The 19069-nt window shown below is 41.2% G+C and overlaps 1 protein-coding gene across 5 annotated transcripts; it reads right to left on the reverse strand.

The window, feature by feature from the left end:
• Window positions 1-98: 98 nt before the first annotated feature.
• LOC106536526 (alpha-actinin-4) lies at window positions 99-17739 on the reverse strand. 5 transcript variants are annotated; one of them, XM_014033820.1, is made up of 22 exons: window positions 17602-17739; window positions 17228-17347; window positions 14814-14900; window positions 12968-13055; window positions 12724-12802; window positions 12559-12640; window positions 9384-9469; window positions 7255-7347; window positions 7039-7164; window positions 6837-6941; window positions 6612-6759; window positions 5382-5532; window positions 5188-5296; window positions 4966-5106; window positions 3842-4024; window positions 3552-3686; window positions 3267-3446; window positions 3005-3151; window positions 2363-2443; window positions 1835-1900; window positions 1243-1401; window positions 99-374 (listed from the first exon to the last, which is right to left on the reverse strand). In XM_014033820.1, exons 1-22 carry the CDS (start codon window positions 17624-17626, stop codon window positions 216-218), a joined length of 2550 nt encoding a protein of 849 aa, XP_013889274.1. In that variant the 5' UTR covers window positions 17627-17739; the 3' UTR covers window positions 99-215. The 5 variants fall into 5 exon arrangements, with proteins under 5 accessions (XP_013889274.1, XP_013889275.1, XP_013889277.1 ...); XM_014033821.1 differs by lacking the exon at window positions 9384-9469 and adding an exon at window positions 10673-10758; XM_014033823.1 differs by lacking the exon at window positions 2363-2443.
• Between the last annotated feature and the right edge of the window lie 1330 nt (window positions 17740-19069).

Raw genomic sequence — 19069 nt, forward strand, 5'->3', positions numbered from 1 at the left:
AGTCCTAACAGCTGTGCCCCCCCTCAATGGCTGACTCCACATAAGAAGAGAGGATGAAGCTATGGACCCGTATTGTGCCCCTGGATGTGCCTGTTTGTAACGGAGCAACAGAATCAACTCGCTGCAGGTTGTAAAAATATCCTCAATGTTTTTAAACGGGCACATTCAGGGGCACCTAACAACACAATGCTTGACTCTCTGCACCTCCTCCTCCTCTACAGGTCGCTCTCTCCGTACAGGGCGGTGGAGAAGGACATGTAGTCCAGGGCTCCGGGGACAGCGTCGGGTCCAGAGTAGGGCGCCATGCGGGCGATGCAGTACTCGGCCTGGTCGGGGGGCAGCTCCCGCCGCAGCTCGTCTGCTGTGATGTAGTTCTGATGGAGACAAAGATGGCCGACAGTTAGGACACGCCCCCTTTTTAATCTGAAGACAGCTTCAAATCATTTTTTTAAAGTATGAAAACAGTAAAATCTCAATTTCTCTCCAAACAGCTTTAATTTTGTCGTCTTAAGCTACTCTTAGGTTTAGCATAGCTTTAGCCACTTTAGCTTTAATCTAGCCTTCTGCTAGTTTTAGCTAGTCTTCCTCTTTTTTGACAGCACTTTGCTGTTTAATTCTTAGCCAGTTTGATTCTTTAGCCTTTTTATTTTAGCTTTAAGCTATCCTTTTTGTAACCAACTAACTTGTTGTTTCCATAGCTTGTAAGGTAGATACTGTAATGTATCCTTTTCTCACTTTTAGATGGTGCTTTGTTCTTCCGGCTAATGTTTTAGTACTTTTAGCTCGGGCTGGGTATCATGGCCAATTCTCTAAATCGATTCGATTTTGATTCATAAGGTTCTGAATCGATTAATCACGATTCGATTTGATCTGCTCTTACATCATAAAAATGGTTCAACTATGTTGCAAAATACATTATCACTATTTTTTCTCTTCAACATAAACAACAGGTTTTAAGGACAAACTTTTAAATTAAACTGTTTATTCTTGAAAGAAAACCGTCAGAAGTTTAAAAGGTTTTAATATATTGAGTAATATAAATATACTTGTGCCCACTCCTTTTGAGCGAATTAAAACTGTATATTTGTAATGTTTATGTTCAATATAACTTATTAAAACAAACAAAAACAACATTTCATCACTGTGGATTTCATTAAGATGTTTCTTAAAGTTTATAAACAATAATATTGGAAACAAACTAAATGATTTTGTTAGAATGTCGTCTTTTCTGGCCCCGCCCACCTTATCTCCAGCCAGGATCTTGAAGGAGGCGATGACCTGATCGGCCGTGTCCGTGTCGGTCGTTTCCCTGGACATGAAGTCGATGAAGGCCTGGAAGGTGACGGAGCCGGTGGAGTTAGGGTCCACGAGGCCCATGATGCGGTTAAACTCGCTGTCGCCCTGGCAAGAAAAAAAAAAAACCTCCAGGTTAACCCAGAAGAGACGACGCTTTGTGCTCACGACACACAAGAACGCCACATTCTGAGCACAACACATCAGGACTTTCAGAAAATAGACAGAGCCGCTGAACAGAAGTCGTGCTATTTTCTGTCTCACACACAGACAGATCAAAACAGATGAAACATTTGAGTCTTATCAGTCTCTAGAAGCAGAGAAACTAACAAGATGAGCAGAGACTTGAGAAAAGAACTCGAGGTGTCTGCAGGTTTAAAGACAAACTAATTATGATTTAATGAAAGCTGAAGGTTTGCTGATTGATCATAAATAATGTAACGATAATAAAAACCAAAGAGGATCGTCTCGGGTCACTCGGGTTTTTAAATTTGGACTCTTGGACCTGCAGACACCCAGAGGAGCATCCATCCAGCAGTACCAGGCTGTTTCCTGTCGAAATGAGCAGAGCCCGGAAATCATCCGAAACCATCTGTCCCGACCGCTTCTGCAGGCCGCCGGAGGAGGGGGGCGGAGTCACAAACAGACCCAAAGACAAGGAGAGGGTGGAGCAGACAGAGAGAGAGAGGAGGAAGAGGAGGAGCGATGAAGAGAGACAACAGATAAAGAAACAGGAAGTGAGCGAGGTGAAAAACAAACAGATAAAACAGTTAACAGAGAAAAGTCCTGCAGGAGTGTAAAAACCTGACAAACGTGAGCGACGAGGTCCACTTAGAGAGGGGAGCGGAACAAAGCAACAGAGACCCGGTGGACGAGCATAAAACCCCTCTGATGGACCCGGACCTCGGAGCAGGAGCGCTGACTGATCGTGTTCAGATTAAAAGTTAATAACTAAAATTAATAATTTGAAGATGACAGCTCGTTAGTGTCCGTCAGTGATCAGAGCCCTCCTGCTCAGAGTCCTGAAGGAGCGGCGGTCCAGGTCCTGTTCCGGTCCGGGAGCTCCTACCTGCTTGTCGTTCTCCACATCGTAGCCCAGACTGATCAGACAGGCCTTGAACTCCTCGTTGTTCAGGGCGCCGCTGTGGTTCTGAGGTCAAAAACATCCGACGACATCAACAGAGCACCGCATCGTGAGGATGAGCCGACCACAACGCGAGGGACAGATGGACAGACGGTGGCAGGAGACGGGATGAGGACATGGAGGACAGACAGTGATGGATGTTTAGATGGGGTCAACACAAACACTACCACAGGACTTTAAATGTCACATGACCCTGAAACAAAATACTTCTAATGGTTAACACAGGATTAAATAAAAAGTTCCGAGTCAAACAGAGGAGACAGACTGATCTGGACTCGTGGGACAAGAGACACAAAATGAGGAACAGGTGTGTGATGAGAAATGATCCTGTTTTTATCTTTACAATTAAACAAAATATAAAACAACAAAGCAGCAGTTTTACAGAGAAGGAAGCAGAAATAAAGTAGTCTGCAACCAGGGACATATAAACACAAACCAGGTGGGWTSAACCAGTTTGGKCCCCTGACCTTGTGACTAAACACAAACCAGGTGGGATAAACCAGTTTGGACCCCTGACCTTGTGACTAAACACAAACCAGGTGGGTTAAACCAGTGTGGGCCCCTGACCTTGTCGAAGTGGTTGAAGGAGGCGCGGTACTCGTAGAGCTGCTCCTGGCTGATGCCTTTGGCGTCACGCGTCAGGATCTGGTTCTCCACCTCGTTGATGGTCCTGGCGATGGTGGTCAGCAGCTGCTCCCAGCCCACACGGAGGTGCTGCAGGGAGGTTTCAGACACTTCAGCAGGGCCCATCGGAGTTTTGATGCAGATTATGATTCATGGTTTATAAAACTGGTAGCAGCAGAAACCCCAGATTAAGGTTTCAGATTACCTCCATCGTGTAAGACGTGTACTTGTTGTCGAAGATGAGGGCCTCCTGGATGTGCTGATGGTCCGCCTCCAGCTTGTTGATTTCAGGCATGTAGGACATGATGTTCTGCTGGTACTCCCTCAGGTGGGTCAGCTGGTCCTCCAGAGTGCCGTTCATCTCGATGGATATCCTGCCAATTTCCTGCCAAAGCAAACCCATCTAAATTACGACCCGTTTCCTCTGCGGCGGTAAACTTCTGCACCAGATTGATTGATTTAAACGCTGAATATTTTTGACTGCTGATACCTCCATCTTGGCCTGTATGTAGGCACCGACGGCGTTGGCCTGAGTGGCGAACGTGGCTCTCAGGGTGTCGTTGGAGTTCTGTTTGTTCAGCTCCTCCTGCAGGGCTTTGTCTCGCTGTGGCACCATGGCCATCGCCTGCAAACACATAGAGAAGACGTGGAACGTTAGCCGACGGCACAAAACAGCAGTCTGAAGGAGGTCAAATCTGCCGATTGATCCCATGTTTCATCAATGAAACAATAAATACACATTTATTTTCAAATAAACACCCCCTTCAGTCTGTAACCCACCTTCTCCCATTTGTTGTCAATGCTCTGGGGGGTGATGGAGGTGTAAGGGTTCCCTCCGCTCAGCTTGATGCCGTTACTCTGAGCAATCTTCTGCACCTCGGCTTGGATGGACTGGATGGCCTCGCGCTCCTTGTTGGCCTCTGGTAGAGTTTCTTTGAACTGCTCGTGGGCCGTGATCAGACCCTGAAACCAAGGGAGACCAAAGGTTTGATCAGTCTGAGGCTGTGAAACCAGTTTGACACCAGGTTAGCTTTTTTACTAACTTTGAATACTGTTAGCGGACCGAATAGCTTCCACCAAACTAACTGCTGGATGTGTCAGGCATCATGTGTTTAGCATGTAGCATCTTTAGCAGCTACACTTTAAATTAAGAGCATTAAAAAACAATAATAACAACAAGTACAAAGATGTTAGTTTGAACATTTACAGAGACTCTGTAATGGCAGCAGAGGGTACAGTTCCGCTAATCCGGTAACAGCAAAACTAACCTATCATTTAGCGGATTAGCTTTTTTTGTTCTACCTTTGAATACCTTTAGCAAACCGATTAGCTTCTGCTAAAATAAACATCTATTTTTATGCCATTTATCTTGAATTAAATAAAAATGATCCCCTCTTACACACAGTGGTGGTAGTGCCGAGCACTGTGTGTGTAGCGTGTAGCATGTTTAGCAGCTAAATTTCAAACTAAGAACGTAAAAATATATATTATTCAATACATGACTATGTATAAAATATGGTAAAATATTTGCTATTTGTTCTTTGACTATCTTAAAATGAGTTTGTTTTTTGTAAATAACAAAGAAATGCTTTTATTCTGAAAGGGGTAAACTGGAACTTAGAGCTATAGCTCTGGTTTGGATGTCCTGATGTGTTGCAAAGGATCCCGCCCACCTTCACATTAAACCAAAAGAAAACTAACAACATGTTTGCGTCACTCCCTTCAGTCTCCAACTGGAAGGAGATGACAGTCATCTTAGCGGTTAGCATTAGCTTCCACTAATTTTTTGTCCGTTTGTCGTTAGCAGAAGATTCTTGTTTAGCAGATTAACGGTTAGTGAACCTAACTTTTAGGCTAGCTGTGTCCACCGCTGTTAAAACCATCAAAAAATAAAATGCAGCTACCTGGATTTCGTCAATATTGTGGACGATGAACATGTCCTGCAGGTCCTCCATGGCGCCCTCCATCCAGTTGTTGAACGGCGCCGCCCTCTTGGCGTACTCCAGGTAGAGTTCATCTATCGACTCCAGCTGCTTCTCTGTCCTCTGCGAAGCGAAAAACAAAGGTTTTATCAGAACCACCTGAAAGGAGTGACATTAAAATAAGGTCATCTGTTGGAGTCGTACCTCCAGTGAGTCCTTGCGGCTGTGGGTGAGGGCTCCCAGGTTGTCCCACTGATCACAGATCTTGGAGCAGCGAGCGTTGACGCTGGCGGCGTCATAGTAGTCCAGTTCACTGTCGAACACGACACACGGCCAGTTAGAGAGACGTGAAACGCTCCGACGCCGCTGCCTATGCGACCCCTCCCCCTCCTGCTTACTTGAGTTCCTGAGCGATGGCGGCGATCTGCTCCACGCGGTCCTGGTGGGCTGCAAGGTCGCTCTCGAACGCCTCGTGTTTCCGTAGCAAAGCCTTCACTTCTGACAAGGTGGAGGTCTCGTAGTCTTTCTGGGTCAGCATGGCCTCTTTACCTGCACAGAAAGGTTTCACGTTTCATGTGTTTCCAGAACGTCATTTAGAGGGCTTACTACTTTAAATTCACAGGGAAAAAATATTTAAAGCTACAACCAGACACCTGCGTTTGTTTGTGACTGTCTTTGTTGAAACCTTTGGTCCGTCACAGGGATCCATGTCAAAACTGAAAACTTCTAATTTATCAATATTTTTACTTTATAAACTCTCAGTCCTTGAGGCTCGTCGAACATTTTGTTGCAAACCATAAGTCAGGGGCGGAGCCAGAGGGGCAGAGCCAGAGGAGTGGCACCTGATTGGCCACAACCTATTTAATTAACAATTAGGTGGATTTTGTATTTGCATTTAAATTTTGTTAGGATTGTTCTCTGATACTACTATTAGTTCTCTTTCTTTCCTTCTTTTCTTTTCATCCATTCATCCATCCATCCATCGTCAGTTTTGTGTGTCTAAAAGTGGCTAAATAAACAGTTGTGACTAGCATTCGGCATGTATGGATAGTTCTCAGCTACTGTTACAGAAAGTGTCCTGATGCATCTCAGAAATCCAGGTAGAAAAATCAAAAAGAAAAATAAGTAGGTCCTCTGGATGAGTTCTGAGACGTTTATTCTCTAAACATGACGTCTCAGTGACTTTCAAACCCCAAAACACATGATGACAAAGATTGGTTCACCCCAAAGATCCAGTTCCCGGCACAGAGTAATATTGTGTATGCTGTTGAGTGTCAGGAGGACTGTGATCAGTTATACATCCTGGAAACAAAGCAACCACTGTTCAAAAGAATGGTCCAACACAAAAGTGCAACATCATCAGGCCAGGATTCTTCAGTTTACACTCATCTACAGGCCAGGAATCTACAGTTTACACTCATCTACAGGCCAGGAATCTACAGTTTACACTCATCTACATTTGGAAATAGCTGTGGCAGCCATCTTGCATTTTCAAATCCAGAGTGCTTTTCTTTATTTCTATGTGTCCCCCCACCAAAAAAAAAAAAAAAAAATAAAACACGGTGGCAACCCCTTGCATAAAAAAGTCTACCTTGGCCACCCACTGCAAAAACAGCGACCGAACTCACCGTCGGTCCAGGACTCGTGGATGGCGGCCTTCTGGTGGAACTTCTCAGCCAGGTGCTCCAGTCTCTCCAGACGTCTGATCTCGCTGAGGATCCACTCCTCGTAGCCCTTCTCCGCTCCTTCCAGATTGTGCCACGCCGTGTTGATGTCCTGAGGGCCGAAGAGCAACCAGTTACCGACGCGAAGGGACGAGGCTCCGAACGAAAACATAAAACCGAGATACGTACAGACACCATGCGTCCTTCTGACGGCATGAAGGCCGGTCTGTTGCTGAGCCTCAGCTTCGTCTGCAGAGTGTTGAAGCTGATCTCTAGCTGACATTTCTCCTGGACCTGGAGACACAGATTTAACCATCAGATAAACAGAACTCACTCAGGACATGTGAAGGTTTAAAGCAGGATAGTCGGAGTGTTTTTATTTATTTTAAACCTTGGGTGGTTTGTGGACTCGGCGGTAGTCTCTGAAGTCCTCCTGCTTGGCCTGCATGTCGTTTACAGTCTTCTCCTGGGTTCGGTTCTCCAGCCAGGGGATCGTCCGACGGATCCACTCCAGCAGCTGGATGGAGAGGAGAAGAAAGCAGGAAATGTAGATTTAAACGCGTCACTCAGCGTTATGAAGGCGGGGCAAACGAGGGGCTTCACTTACGTCACTCGCCAGCTTCTCGTAGTCCTCCATCATCTGTTCATTCTCCTGGTTGACGGCCAGAACTTTGCAGATACGATTGGCTGCCGTCTCGGCCTGTCGGGAAACGGCGACGAGTAGCGATTAAACAAAAAACGCCATCGACTAAAACCTCACGACACCAAATGGTTCTGCTCTCGACATATTTATGTTTCTCCCTCGGATTTGTGCAAAGAACACTCCACACGCAGGCAGTGAGTTCTAATTTAAAACTTGTGTTTTTAGTGAAAAAAACCTTTAAGGACTTGGTTTAACTTGAATAAAAACATGCTGCTAATGAAGGTTAGTCCAAAGTGATAATCGTTTTTTTAAAACTCCATGCGTCTCCCATGAAAACCTGGAATAAAGGAGTGCTGAAGTCCAACATCAGAGCGTCTGTTTAGACTACTGAACCACTGAAATACAAAAAATACAAACACTTTAAGCAGCTAGTTACACAAACTGCTCCTGTAAGGTCCTCACTTTATTCATTGTACACAAGAATCTCTAAAAAACTACATTTGAAAGCTAAATTAGGTTCACCTTTCTCTGCACAAATCTGCTAGACTAAATTTAACTTATAACATGGTTATAAACATTTGAGAAGTGTTAATAGCTGAAGAGAAAATGGAGGCAGGAAGTGTTTTTCAGAACTGATGTTCAAAGACCCGAAACTGAAGCATCAGGATTTTGTTCTGGTTTTGTTTTTGTTTTTCCACACCAGAGTTCCCATCAGATTTTATGAAACGACGTTAAAAAACATCAAGATTTACTTTTGGAGGAAAAGTGTAAAATTAAGGAATCACCCACCGCCTTTCATGCCAAAGTAAATCGTAAACGATCTTTTATGGATCTCAGGTGATGAATCTTGTTTCGTTAGTGCTCAGAGCGTATCATGAGGATGACTCTCAGCTACCACGACACCAGAATTGACCCCAACGTTTCTAAAACTCACTGAGGTACAGCTGATTTTGAGTCAATAACCTCCTAAATTGATGCGACTCCATTATAGCTCCACTTTATGAAGGTAGCTCAAGAGATATTTTGCTAACAGAAACTAAAATATAAATATTGCACAATATGTAGCACTCGATTAGGGATGCACAGATGTGAAAATTTCAGCCGATATCTGATATTATTATTAGATTGGCCGATAACCAATATTTTTACGATATTACACAAACAAATTATTTATTTACATACACACACACAAACACGTATGTCTTTTTTTGATACCATAAAACAACCAGACTGCTGACATTGCTCTCTACTTCAGTTATTCCAGGCTGCAGCGTCATTATTGGATGTTAATATCAGCTCAGTTTTATGTATTGGATCGATACAATATTCTAAAAAAAATGACCATATCGTCCGATACCGATGTTAATGCCGATATATTGTGCATCACTACTCAAAATATATGTAATGGACAAAGTTTGGCTGCTACTGCAGCTGTCTATTGGCAAGAATTTGTTGATACGATACATATCATGACACAGGTCACGATACGATATATCACAATCGCGATACTGTAAGCAGCAGTGCAATACATTGCTATTTTTTTCTCCAAATACTCTAATAAAAAGACTATGCTTTAAATAATTACCCACAATGCTAATGTTTGAGCTAGCGTTAAACTTTTTAGCTGCTGCCAACTAGTGGTCGGAGGCTAAATTACAACAAAAATGAACCGCTTGCATGAAAGTTTGTTTGAATCCTTAATCAAAAATCCTTAAAGCGCTTTAGAGAATCGATACAGTACTGGGAAATGAAATATTGTGATATTTCAGAGTATCGATATCTTCTTACACCCCTACCACGGTTAGTTTTAGTTTAATATCTTCTAGCTGTTTGTGTTGAATCGCCTCACCGTGGCAGCCATCTTGAATCTGGTTGACACCAAAGTTTTATTTATTATATCAACACAAACAAACATTGCTTTGTCTTTGGCGGCAGGTGATGATAAAATCAGCTAATTTAAATTTAATCCTATGATTTAATTTATTTTTAGATTATCCTCACAGAAATGTGACGCCTGCCTGTAATCAAGCATCTGCTGGAAACCCTGTTTTGTTTTAATGATTGTTTCTGAGTCTGAAGCCTGAGGAGCTCACCTTCTGGGCTCCAGAGAAGGCGTGATAGAAGCAGGACACGTAGGTCATGATGGCCTTCTCATCCGGCCTCAGAGTACCCACGATGTCTACACATCACCCAGCAGAAAAAGAGACAGAAAAGAGTGAAGCCAAAGCAGAAAACACCGAAAAGATAAACGAGTCCAGCTCCCAGAGAGGGACCAGGGAGGTCAGGACTGCCCTGTTCAGGTCCTCAGTTTTAGGTTCTTCATGTGACTCCTGGTTACCAGGAGGAGGAGGAGCAGAGAGGGTTTTAGAGGTGAAGACTGGATTAAACTGGGACACAAAAACAAAAACCGATTCATGAATGAGTCTGTAGTTTAAGAGTTTCCTTCTAAAAATACAAACTTCCTCTTTATTTACTGACTTATTATTATTATTATTATCTGAACGACCAGAAGAAAATCAAGCGATAATGAAATAAATTAACACGTTTGTCTCCGCTGAGAGCTCAGATCAAGTTCTGACTGAGCCACAAATTAATTAGAGGAAGATGAGTGAAACACAACGCACGACTTCCTGTCTGAGTCTGCAGGGAGAGGAGGAGGAAATTTAAATCAAAAGCTATATTTTCTTTGTTTAAATAAAGTATTTAAAGCAGGGGTTTCCATTTTAGCTTCCGTTTTACAAAGTAACTAACAAAAACTCAGAATTAATTATTTTAACCGAAATGTGACTCAAGGAACCAAATTAAAGATGAGTAATATTTAAAAAAACTGATTCAACTGACTTCATTTTGCAAATAAAATCCACCAAATAAATTCAAATCTGCTTGTTTTTTTCTCAGCAGATCCACAAAAAAAGAATTTGAAAACTTTTAGATTTTTCAGAATCTAAATAGTTAAAATTTGCAGCACATTAAGTCTTTAAACGCATTGCAAAACCAATCATTTAAAGTGACGTTTAAACAAAAACGTTGAGGTTTAAACATCTCCTTTTATTTGTTTTATTTGCAGAGATTCGGGCAAAAAGAGCCTGGAAATTTTGAAAAGGAGGAAATCCACCTTTTGATGCGGGCGGCGCCGCGTGGTCGGGGTTAGGAAATGACCCTTTCTAAAGCTTTACTCCGAACAATAGTTGAACATTTTTACAGTTTTTTTTTTACCTCAGAGTTGCACAGATAACATCTACAGACCCATTTTAACCCTTTCAGTGTGTGTTTTTGTGTCCCAGTGCGTCCAGTGCTGCTGAGCTGCGGTGGCGGAGGCCATGCTGGACAGGAAGCAGCGTCTTGTTAGTAAGAGGAGGTCAAAGGTCAGGTCAGCGGGTACCTTCTGTGCTCCAGAGAATGCATGGTAGAAACTGGACACATAAGTCATTATGGCTTTCTCATCTGGACGAGCAGTGTTCACAATGTCTACGATGAGGGGGTGGGGGAGAGATCACGGTTAGGAGGACAAACACACACATACATGCGTCATGTGTGAACAAACACACAGGCAGGACAACAAACAACAGTTTTTAACCGTTAAACAGGACATTTTGTAAATAACACACAAACAGATAAAATATATTTAACGGCAACAGACTTTGTTCAGACCCGGAGCTAGAACCTATTTCACGATAAGATCAATGAGCAAAAAACATGTCCAATAGAATGCTGATAAGCAGGACTTAATCCTCAGATTAGATTTTTCTGAGATTTTAAATGCGACCTCCATCAGACTGTCTGGATGAGACGTCACATTCAGCTCACCGTCTCAGTAAATATGGACGCTACATGTTAGCATGCCAATTCTGAAGTTGTGCAATCAGAGCTGAATTCTCTGAAATGCTGGTTTAAGTTCACTGTTTGCATTTGAATCTCTGCTGCAGCGTGCATTTATGGTATAAAAACAAACTAAACTTTAGTATCGTTATGGTCCACAACAGACGGACAGTACTATCTTGTTTCTGTGGGTTCTGTCATTCAGGACATGGAAGAAGAAACTGGACTTTACTTTGAAGCTGAAGGACGAAATGTGACAAAACATCAAACGTGTTTGTGATTTAACACCACATATTTAAAAAAAATACATAAAAATAGGATTTGCTATATTCAGGGAAGGAAAAAATTTAAATGGGTCACAAAAGCGATAAAAACAAAAGTTATTTTTAAAAACTCAGACTTCAGTCGCATTTGCCTGCAGTGTGAATGTAGCCTAATGCTCTCACTGTCTGGTAAGTTAGCAACAACCTGTTGAGTAACGTGAGGAGCAGCCGTTTCATCTCATAAATGCTTCAAAAAAAAATAAAAAGAATGACGTAAAGTGAAAAAAAAATTATAATGATGCAACAGCTTGGGAGGAAATTGTGGATAAAAGAGGAAAGGTCTCCAGTTTATCAGGATTAATCAACCTTTTTTTCTCTTGGTCTTTACTTCAAATAAATAAAACAAAAACAAATCAATTATTATCAATAAACTGATACGAAACTTACGTCCTGATACATTTTCCAGTCGTACCGCTCAGCTTTATTTTATTATGAGATCCATCCTGATGGGTCGACGTGAACGACCTCCACTGATCTGCTAAAAGCTCAAGTTTCCAGCTGGTTAAAGGATAATTAAACAGCTGTTCTCGTGAGAATTCTAAAGATACAGCATTTTTGTTGTTAGCTACAGGGTCAAATATTTAAAAAAAGTAATAATAATAATTGATGACAAATTCTAAGAGGGTTTTTGCTTAAAGTGGACATCTAGCACCAGGTCTGAACAGGGCCTGAGCTGCTCTCATGAACACTTGTGTAAAATGTTAAATATCAGCGTCATTCACATGAACATGAACAGGAAGACAAACTTAACTGTACTGTTGAGTGACCAGATCGTAACGGATTCAATTGAAAGATATTAAATTAGCATCAAGTTTTCCCAAATATGTGGGACATATTTCAAACAGTTCAAATTGAAGCTCCATTAATTTCCAGCTTTATAAACATCTGGTCATACTATTGTACTTCCATGTTACTGTAATCATGCTCCAGTCATGCTACAGTCATGTGCACAGCTACAGACGACAATCGGGGTCACGGTTTTGCTGCAAAGAAGTGGTGAAAACTGCAACATTATGAACCCATTTATGGAACACGTTGAGGGAAAACGTCATCACAGATCATTTGATTAAAATCAGAAATGATAGTAAGACTGTTGAGCGTATACAGAAACTTTAACGGTATTTACCTTCGGCGTCCAACATCTTGGGGATGTCAAGGTGCTTCTCGGCCACCTCGAAGGCATTGTTCAGATTGGTTATGGGGTCGTCCTGAAACGATGAAAGGTGTTGATTTTACTCATTTTAAAAAAGAAACACTGAGACGTCTGAGTCTGACTCGTGAGTCCGCTCACCTTTCTGAGGCTGTCGTAGTCGATGAGATCAGGTCTGTGTCTGTGGATCAGAGCGTTGAAGGCCAGACCGTCCTTCCAGCTGATGAGAGAAAACAGAGGATGCATTTATAAGTTTCACTTAGAAATATTACATTTTTAAGCACTAAAACAGTGTTGTAGTGAAATGGTTTCTCCAGCAGGTGGCGCCCTTTCTACAGAATTCCAACCAGAGCAAATCAGAGGATTTGAATTCCTGGACGGTTACCTGATGTGGAAGTTCTGCACGTTGACGTTCTTGTAAGGCGCCGTCTTCCTCTGGCACCACAGAAGAAGACCTTCCTTCGCTGAAGTTTCTGCAGGGGGAGAAGGAGAAAATGTTTAGTCGGGATAATTCAACTTCACGATCTGCAGCAGAGTTTGTTTCGCTCCTGTGAAAACTCCAGGATATATCAGCTGAAATAAAACCTATTTTTCTAAACTGATGCTGCTTTTACAGTTGCCACATTAGCAGAAAACTTGTTAGTCAGGTTTTGCTGCTGCTGTTGATTAAATTAGCTTAAATAAATTAAACTTTTAGACAGTAACTTGGACAGGAAGATGTTGGAATTTTGTTACAAACACTATTTTTACACAAATATGCAGCTTTGTTTGTCGTTCCACCTATAATTGTGATAAAAACCAAATTTCATCCATTTTTACCTAAATAAAATTATAACTGCAGACTAATAGAGGACAAGAAAGATAGTAGGTTGTGTTTTTAATAAACTTATTTTTCCTCGAAGCACTTTTTAAACTGGTGAAGTTGGACCTGCCAGATGTTTCTGTCAGGTGTTCAAACCTGCTCCTCCCAGCTGCCTTTGAGTCGCCCCGAAATGTTTAGATTCACATCACTGCCCCGTCTTTTCGAGCCGCTCAGATCTGCCATCTTTTTCCACCCCGACTCGCCTCAACGTGCGTCAGTCTGAGCGCGCAGATCGACTTCCAGCAATGAGCTGCCAGAGAGAAAGTCTCCCGCTCAGGTGGGAATAAATAAATAAAAAGCTGTCACAACACCCTTAAAGTCTGCAAACTTTTACTTTGGGATTTAGAAAAACCACATGAAAACAGGAGTTTTAATGAATAAAACAATGTGATTAACAGATTTTCCTGCTGCTAGTGTTTCTGAAGAAGGAATGGATTGACAGCTGCAAAGTTTAAAAACTAGCATTTTCAATTCATTTTGTATTTAGAGGTATAAATATCACTTCAGCAGATCAACAAATAACTGCAAAATATAAAAACATAAAACTTGGGATCCCGTTATAAAGGCTGATTTGGGTCGTGGGAATGTTTGCACTTCAGTGAGCTTTTTATATTTATTTATTTACCGTTATTTAGCTGCGATATGATTATAACCCAATCATCTTGAAACTTTAAATACTACAGATTGTTCTACATAAACACAGATTTAGATGTTATGTCTAAAAAAAGCAGCAAAATATCAAAAATCCTAATAATCACAGGCTTGACCATTAGCATAGATGCTAACTTAACATTGAAAACACCATAGAAAAGCTAACTCAGTTGGGATTTTCACACCAATCAAACGATTTAATGAAGACAATCGTGTTATGATGATGTCAGCTCTGTACAGAAAGATTCTTCTAAGAGTTAAATAAAGGAAAAATGATTTTATCACGACATGTTTCCACTACAGGAAGTTACGGTGTCTGTACTGGGACAAACTGTCTTAAAGCGTTAGAACAGATCATTATTAACAAAACAGATTTTGGAAAATAGTTCAGAATCACCCTTGATGTGGTGTGAGGCATCTAAAAACTAGGTTTTATTCCAGAATGGGAAGATAGAAAATAAAATACAGATCATTAAGTCGTGTGTTCTTATATTTGCCGACACGGTTATATTTAATTAGTTAATTGAGGTTTAAAGGAAAGGGCGTTGTTAGGCTGTGATTGACAGCCTGTTGGGAAGAGGTGGGCGGGGCTTTGGTATTGAGCCCCACGTTCTGAGTGTGGAGCTCAGCTGCTCAGAGCTGCCGACGTTAAAGGAGTCACTTTGCCCGTCTTTATTTTCATTATAGGTTTAACCCAAATTATAATTATTCGTCGTACCTTCAACAGAGATGTCCTGGATGGCGAAGCGCAGGATGATGGTCCAGATCATCCCCAGGGTCATCTTGGCGTTTCCATCCACAATTTCTGTAAAGCACAGAGAAAAAGAGCGACATTAGTCAGTCTTTATATTTTTAAACCATAAATCTGCTTCACTGCCATTTTTACAATCTTACATCTGCTCCGTGGTTTAATAATGCCAACACACCCACCCACACACACACACACACACACACAAACTCCAGAGCCTGAAATATCTCAAGCTTTAAGGAGGAAGTGTAGAGCCTGCCCGATGTGTTTATCAAAAAAACAAATAAAACATTCAGTTTTTCATCACCTGGAATGATTTTCTGTATTTAAATATAATGTTTGACTCAAGCAGAAGTGAAGCTACAATAAAAGCTTGTCTAAACAGCAACTGTTGCCGAACACACCCCCAGCGTGCAGGGTGATGTCATGTTAGAAAGCAGGCGTGTAAGTTTGGGTCAGATTCCTCTCATACCTCCAACAATCCTCTCATACTTTTACTCTTTTCATCTTTCAGCTCATCAGTCACTCTCTCTCTCTCTCTCTCTCTCTGTCAGCTGTGAAATCATCCCTTTCTTCGTACCGACACTCTTCAGGTTGCCCAAACTGAACTTTAACTGGACTACAGATTAAACAAGCTTGGATCAAACCATCAGAGAGGGGAAGTTTCAGGTTGTCGTCTTCTTTTTGAGATCTTTGAGAATCTGTCACAGAGGGTCATGCGGCGTTAGCGTTCACGATGGGTTGTCATGTTGTGTCAGAGCGTAGCTGTATCAGGCTGCAGGAATGTCACGGTTGTCCCGACAGAGTGGGAGAAAGGTCGCTGCCGTTTTGCTACTGCAGAGCGTAACACTCTGTTCCTGGATTTCTGTCTGCGCTCAGAGGAAAATCGTGACTTTATGCAGCTTCAGCGCTGTAAGAGCTACTGATCGTTAACTCTGAACGATTAAAATAATTAAATTAATTTTAAAAATACACTCTAGTTAAAAGGTGCAACATCCAAAAGAGAAAAAATCTCTAAATCCTTTCCAAACATGAGTTATTATCCGCCGAACCCAGATAAAAAATAATGTTAGATCTGTCAGCAAAATATCTCATGAACCACTGGATGGATTTTAATGAAACTCCCCAAAAAAAAACAGATTAAAGATGGCCTCCACAGCTAATCAACGACTGCATCCTTCAAAAAGGACCTGGTCCACCCGGTCTAGGTGAACCAGGTTCTTTATCGACTGCAAAGACTGAAAGAAAGTGGCTTTTAATTTGGACGGTATAGTCTTTAGTTTTAGTCCTGCTCTTACCGACGCATGACCTGTCGCTAGGGACTTTAATTTATAAAATTATTATTTTGCTAATTTTGAGAGGAAAAGAAAAGTGGAAAAAAAACGCTCTAAAATCCTAAACTCTAAAGTTAGCTTAGAGGCAATACATGAAGAGTTAGGGACCCGCCGTGCGAGCTCATTTACGGTGATTTCTGACAAGAATAATATTAAAAACACATCAATGCAAATGACAAAAACCAACCAAAACAGCTGCTTTAAACCTCCAGATTTTTATTTAAAACTGTACTCCTGTCTGGCTTCGTGCATCATTACAAGAAATCTCAGGGTAGGCCCGCAGTGCATCATGGGATAGTGGTCTGAGAAGGAAACACCGGACCTGTCCTTCAAATCGGGAGGTTAAAAGGAGCCACAACTAGAGGAGCCTTCATTATATAATTTGGTGTTCTAGAAAGATTTTGATGTTTTTGTTTTGTTTACTGAAGTTTTATTATTGTTTCAATTTATACTTGAGGGAAAAGGGGCAGATTTAAGTTTTTTTCTTCTCTCTGCCACCTTTCATTTCATTTTATTTGTATTTTATTTTTTATTGTACATAGAATTCAACTTTGTTTTTTAAGAAAATAAAGTTTGAAATAAAACAAATAAATAAATAAAGTTGGGCAGCCTTTGGCGCATCACTGTGACTTATCCTTCAAAGGATGCAGTCCCTGAATTTGGACAGAAAAAAAGGCTCAAACTCAGTATATTTTTCAGATTTATAGCTAAAACTTGGTGTGGTGGTTGCTGAGAACCTTCCACAACGCATCCCCCTGAAGGCGATCGTACCTCATCAGAACAGTGACCTTTACAAGGTTTGACTAAAAATGTCTAAAACTCAGAAGACGAGCCTGTCTTACTTTATGGCTTCAAATGCAGCGTAAAGCAGATACCTTGTCTCTTTGGTGACTCAGCAATATTGCCAAGTTGCATCACCATACTGTAACTAATATAAAAAGAAACACGAAGGTCTGAGCAGGAGCTGCGAGTTGGTTCTGCTCCTGAGAAAAGGCATGATGTCACCGTTTGTTGCCTGTTTTTTATAAACAGTTGTGTTTTAATGCTCACCCTCCGCTCCGATAGACACCAGCTTCACTCCCTTGCTGGCGATAAAATCCAAGGCTTTGTTCACGTTGTTGATCTTGTGGACCCTCATCTTGCCTCGCTCCGGTTTGGGTAACCGCTCGCCTGCGGATGCAGAAGGGTAAACATTAACGGGGGTGAGTTTTAGCTCCTGCGGCGAGGAGCTTTTCCGCCGGCTCAGCAGAACAACGAGCTGTCTGGGCGGTTAAAGTTACAGCTTTGGTATCACTCAAAAATGAAGGGAACGTGGAAAAACTATTAACATTTCACGATATTCGACACATATGAACCTCAGTTCTGTAGGTTTGAAGCTTTGAAGGCAGAAAGTTGAGATTAGGTGGTGTTTTCTGCTGACAAACCTGAGATAACCTCCAGCAGCAGCATGAGTTTGAGCCCATCTCTGAAGTCCTCCTCGATGTTCTCGATTTGAGTGCCGGCCTTCCTCAGGTGGGAGTTGCACCACGCAGTGAACGTCTGCACAAGAGCACAGAAACAAGACCAACTGATTAATCACAAACAGGCTGGGTCAAAGTGTTATGATAAAAAAAAAAGGACAACACTGCAGCGATAATGTCACAAAGATAAACTGAAATCTGAGGAAATTAAATTAGCCGTTTAAAACTATTCCCACTGTTGGCAAAGCCTCAGTAAGACGATCTCTTAAACCGTTCCATCAAAGAACAGAAACTGTAAATAAACTCAGCCACATCTTACAGAAGCAGCAGAATCTGAACCATGTTTTCATGAAAAGCCACAAGTCAAGAAAAGCTGCCAAACAGATCCCCTTCACTGCAAAATAAACTGAACCAATCTGATATTTGTCATCAAATATCAAACACAGACATCAATCACTAGTTGGAAATGACGGTTTTTGCACTGCCGGTTGCTCAGCGTTCTTTAGAAATGTGTTTTAAATCAGTTTATTTATGAAAAGGAGCTGGTGGCATTGACGTAGACCCTGAGAGCATTTTCTACGAACTCCGTCTCGCCACGAATAAAAAGCTTGTCAACGCACAAAGTGCCAGTTATTGTATGATTTAAGAGGAGATAATAAAACCACACAGCAAACATGTTAAAGTTTCAGTCCACAACAAATAAAAACAACCAAAAACTTATTTTTACAAAACCTAAGTGCATTTTACACACATTTAGGTCAAATAAACGATTTTAACAGAAGCTTGAGATCTGAAGAAAATCTCATTGAGCTGATTCAGCAGTTTATGACTCTGAACTGATAAATCAGATAAATTTTCAGTTTTGTTTGCAAACAGCAAGCACATAATGGCCACTTTTTGATAATCATCTTATTTTAGGCTGTGTATTTTATTGCACACCTCAGTTCCCTATACACTCACCTGTGAAGTCACTGATGTGGATTTAATTGTGTAATACACTAAATAGTCAGATTTTGATGAGTTCATTAATAATTGTGTTTGATCTGTGTGGTTTTTAGGTCTGGACACAATGAAGCTACTGAAACAGCTTAGTGTTGCAGAAATATTTTTGAAAAACTACATAATTCAGTAAATACAAGCCTCTGAGACTCAAAGAAACCAAGAAACCAACAAATATTTTGGAGACGTTTCTTTTTGTTGCATCATTTATTTTATAAACAATGTTTAAAAAGTATTAAATAGTTGGATTCTGTACAACAGGTCTCTTTTGTCTTTTAATTACAAAGGAATGAGTCATTAATTCAGTTCAACTACATTTCCTGATAATTAGATTCAAAGCCCTGAAAACACAGGAAAGACTTTAATTCCTGCAGGAAAGACAGATTTTATGAGACATTCAAAGGGATCTCTTTCACACATGTTGGGTATTGTT

This window comes from Austrofundulus limnaeus, unplaced genomic scaffold (assembly GCF_001266775.1).
Source record: "Austrofundulus limnaeus strain Quisiro unplaced genomic scaffold, Austrofundulus_limnaeus-1.0 Scaffold1858, whole genome shotgun sequence".
NCBI classification, from domain to species: Eukaryota; Metazoa; Chordata; class Actinopteri; order Cyprinodontiformes; family Rivulidae; genus Austrofundulus; species Austrofundulus limnaeus.

Coding starts and splice junctions, on each gene's coding strand:
- LOC106536526 (XM_014033820.1), bottom strand. CDS start 17,626: ATGCTGCTGCTGGAGGTTATCTCAG. Junction 7,165..7,254: donor ACGAGAAGCTGGCGAGTGAC/GTAAGTGAAGCC, acceptor CTCTCCATCCAG/CTGCTGGAGTGGATCCGTCG. Junction 1,402..1,834: donor TTTCGACAGGAAACAGCCTG/GTACTGCTGGAT, acceptor TTTTCTTGCCAG/GGCGACAGCGAGTTTAACCG.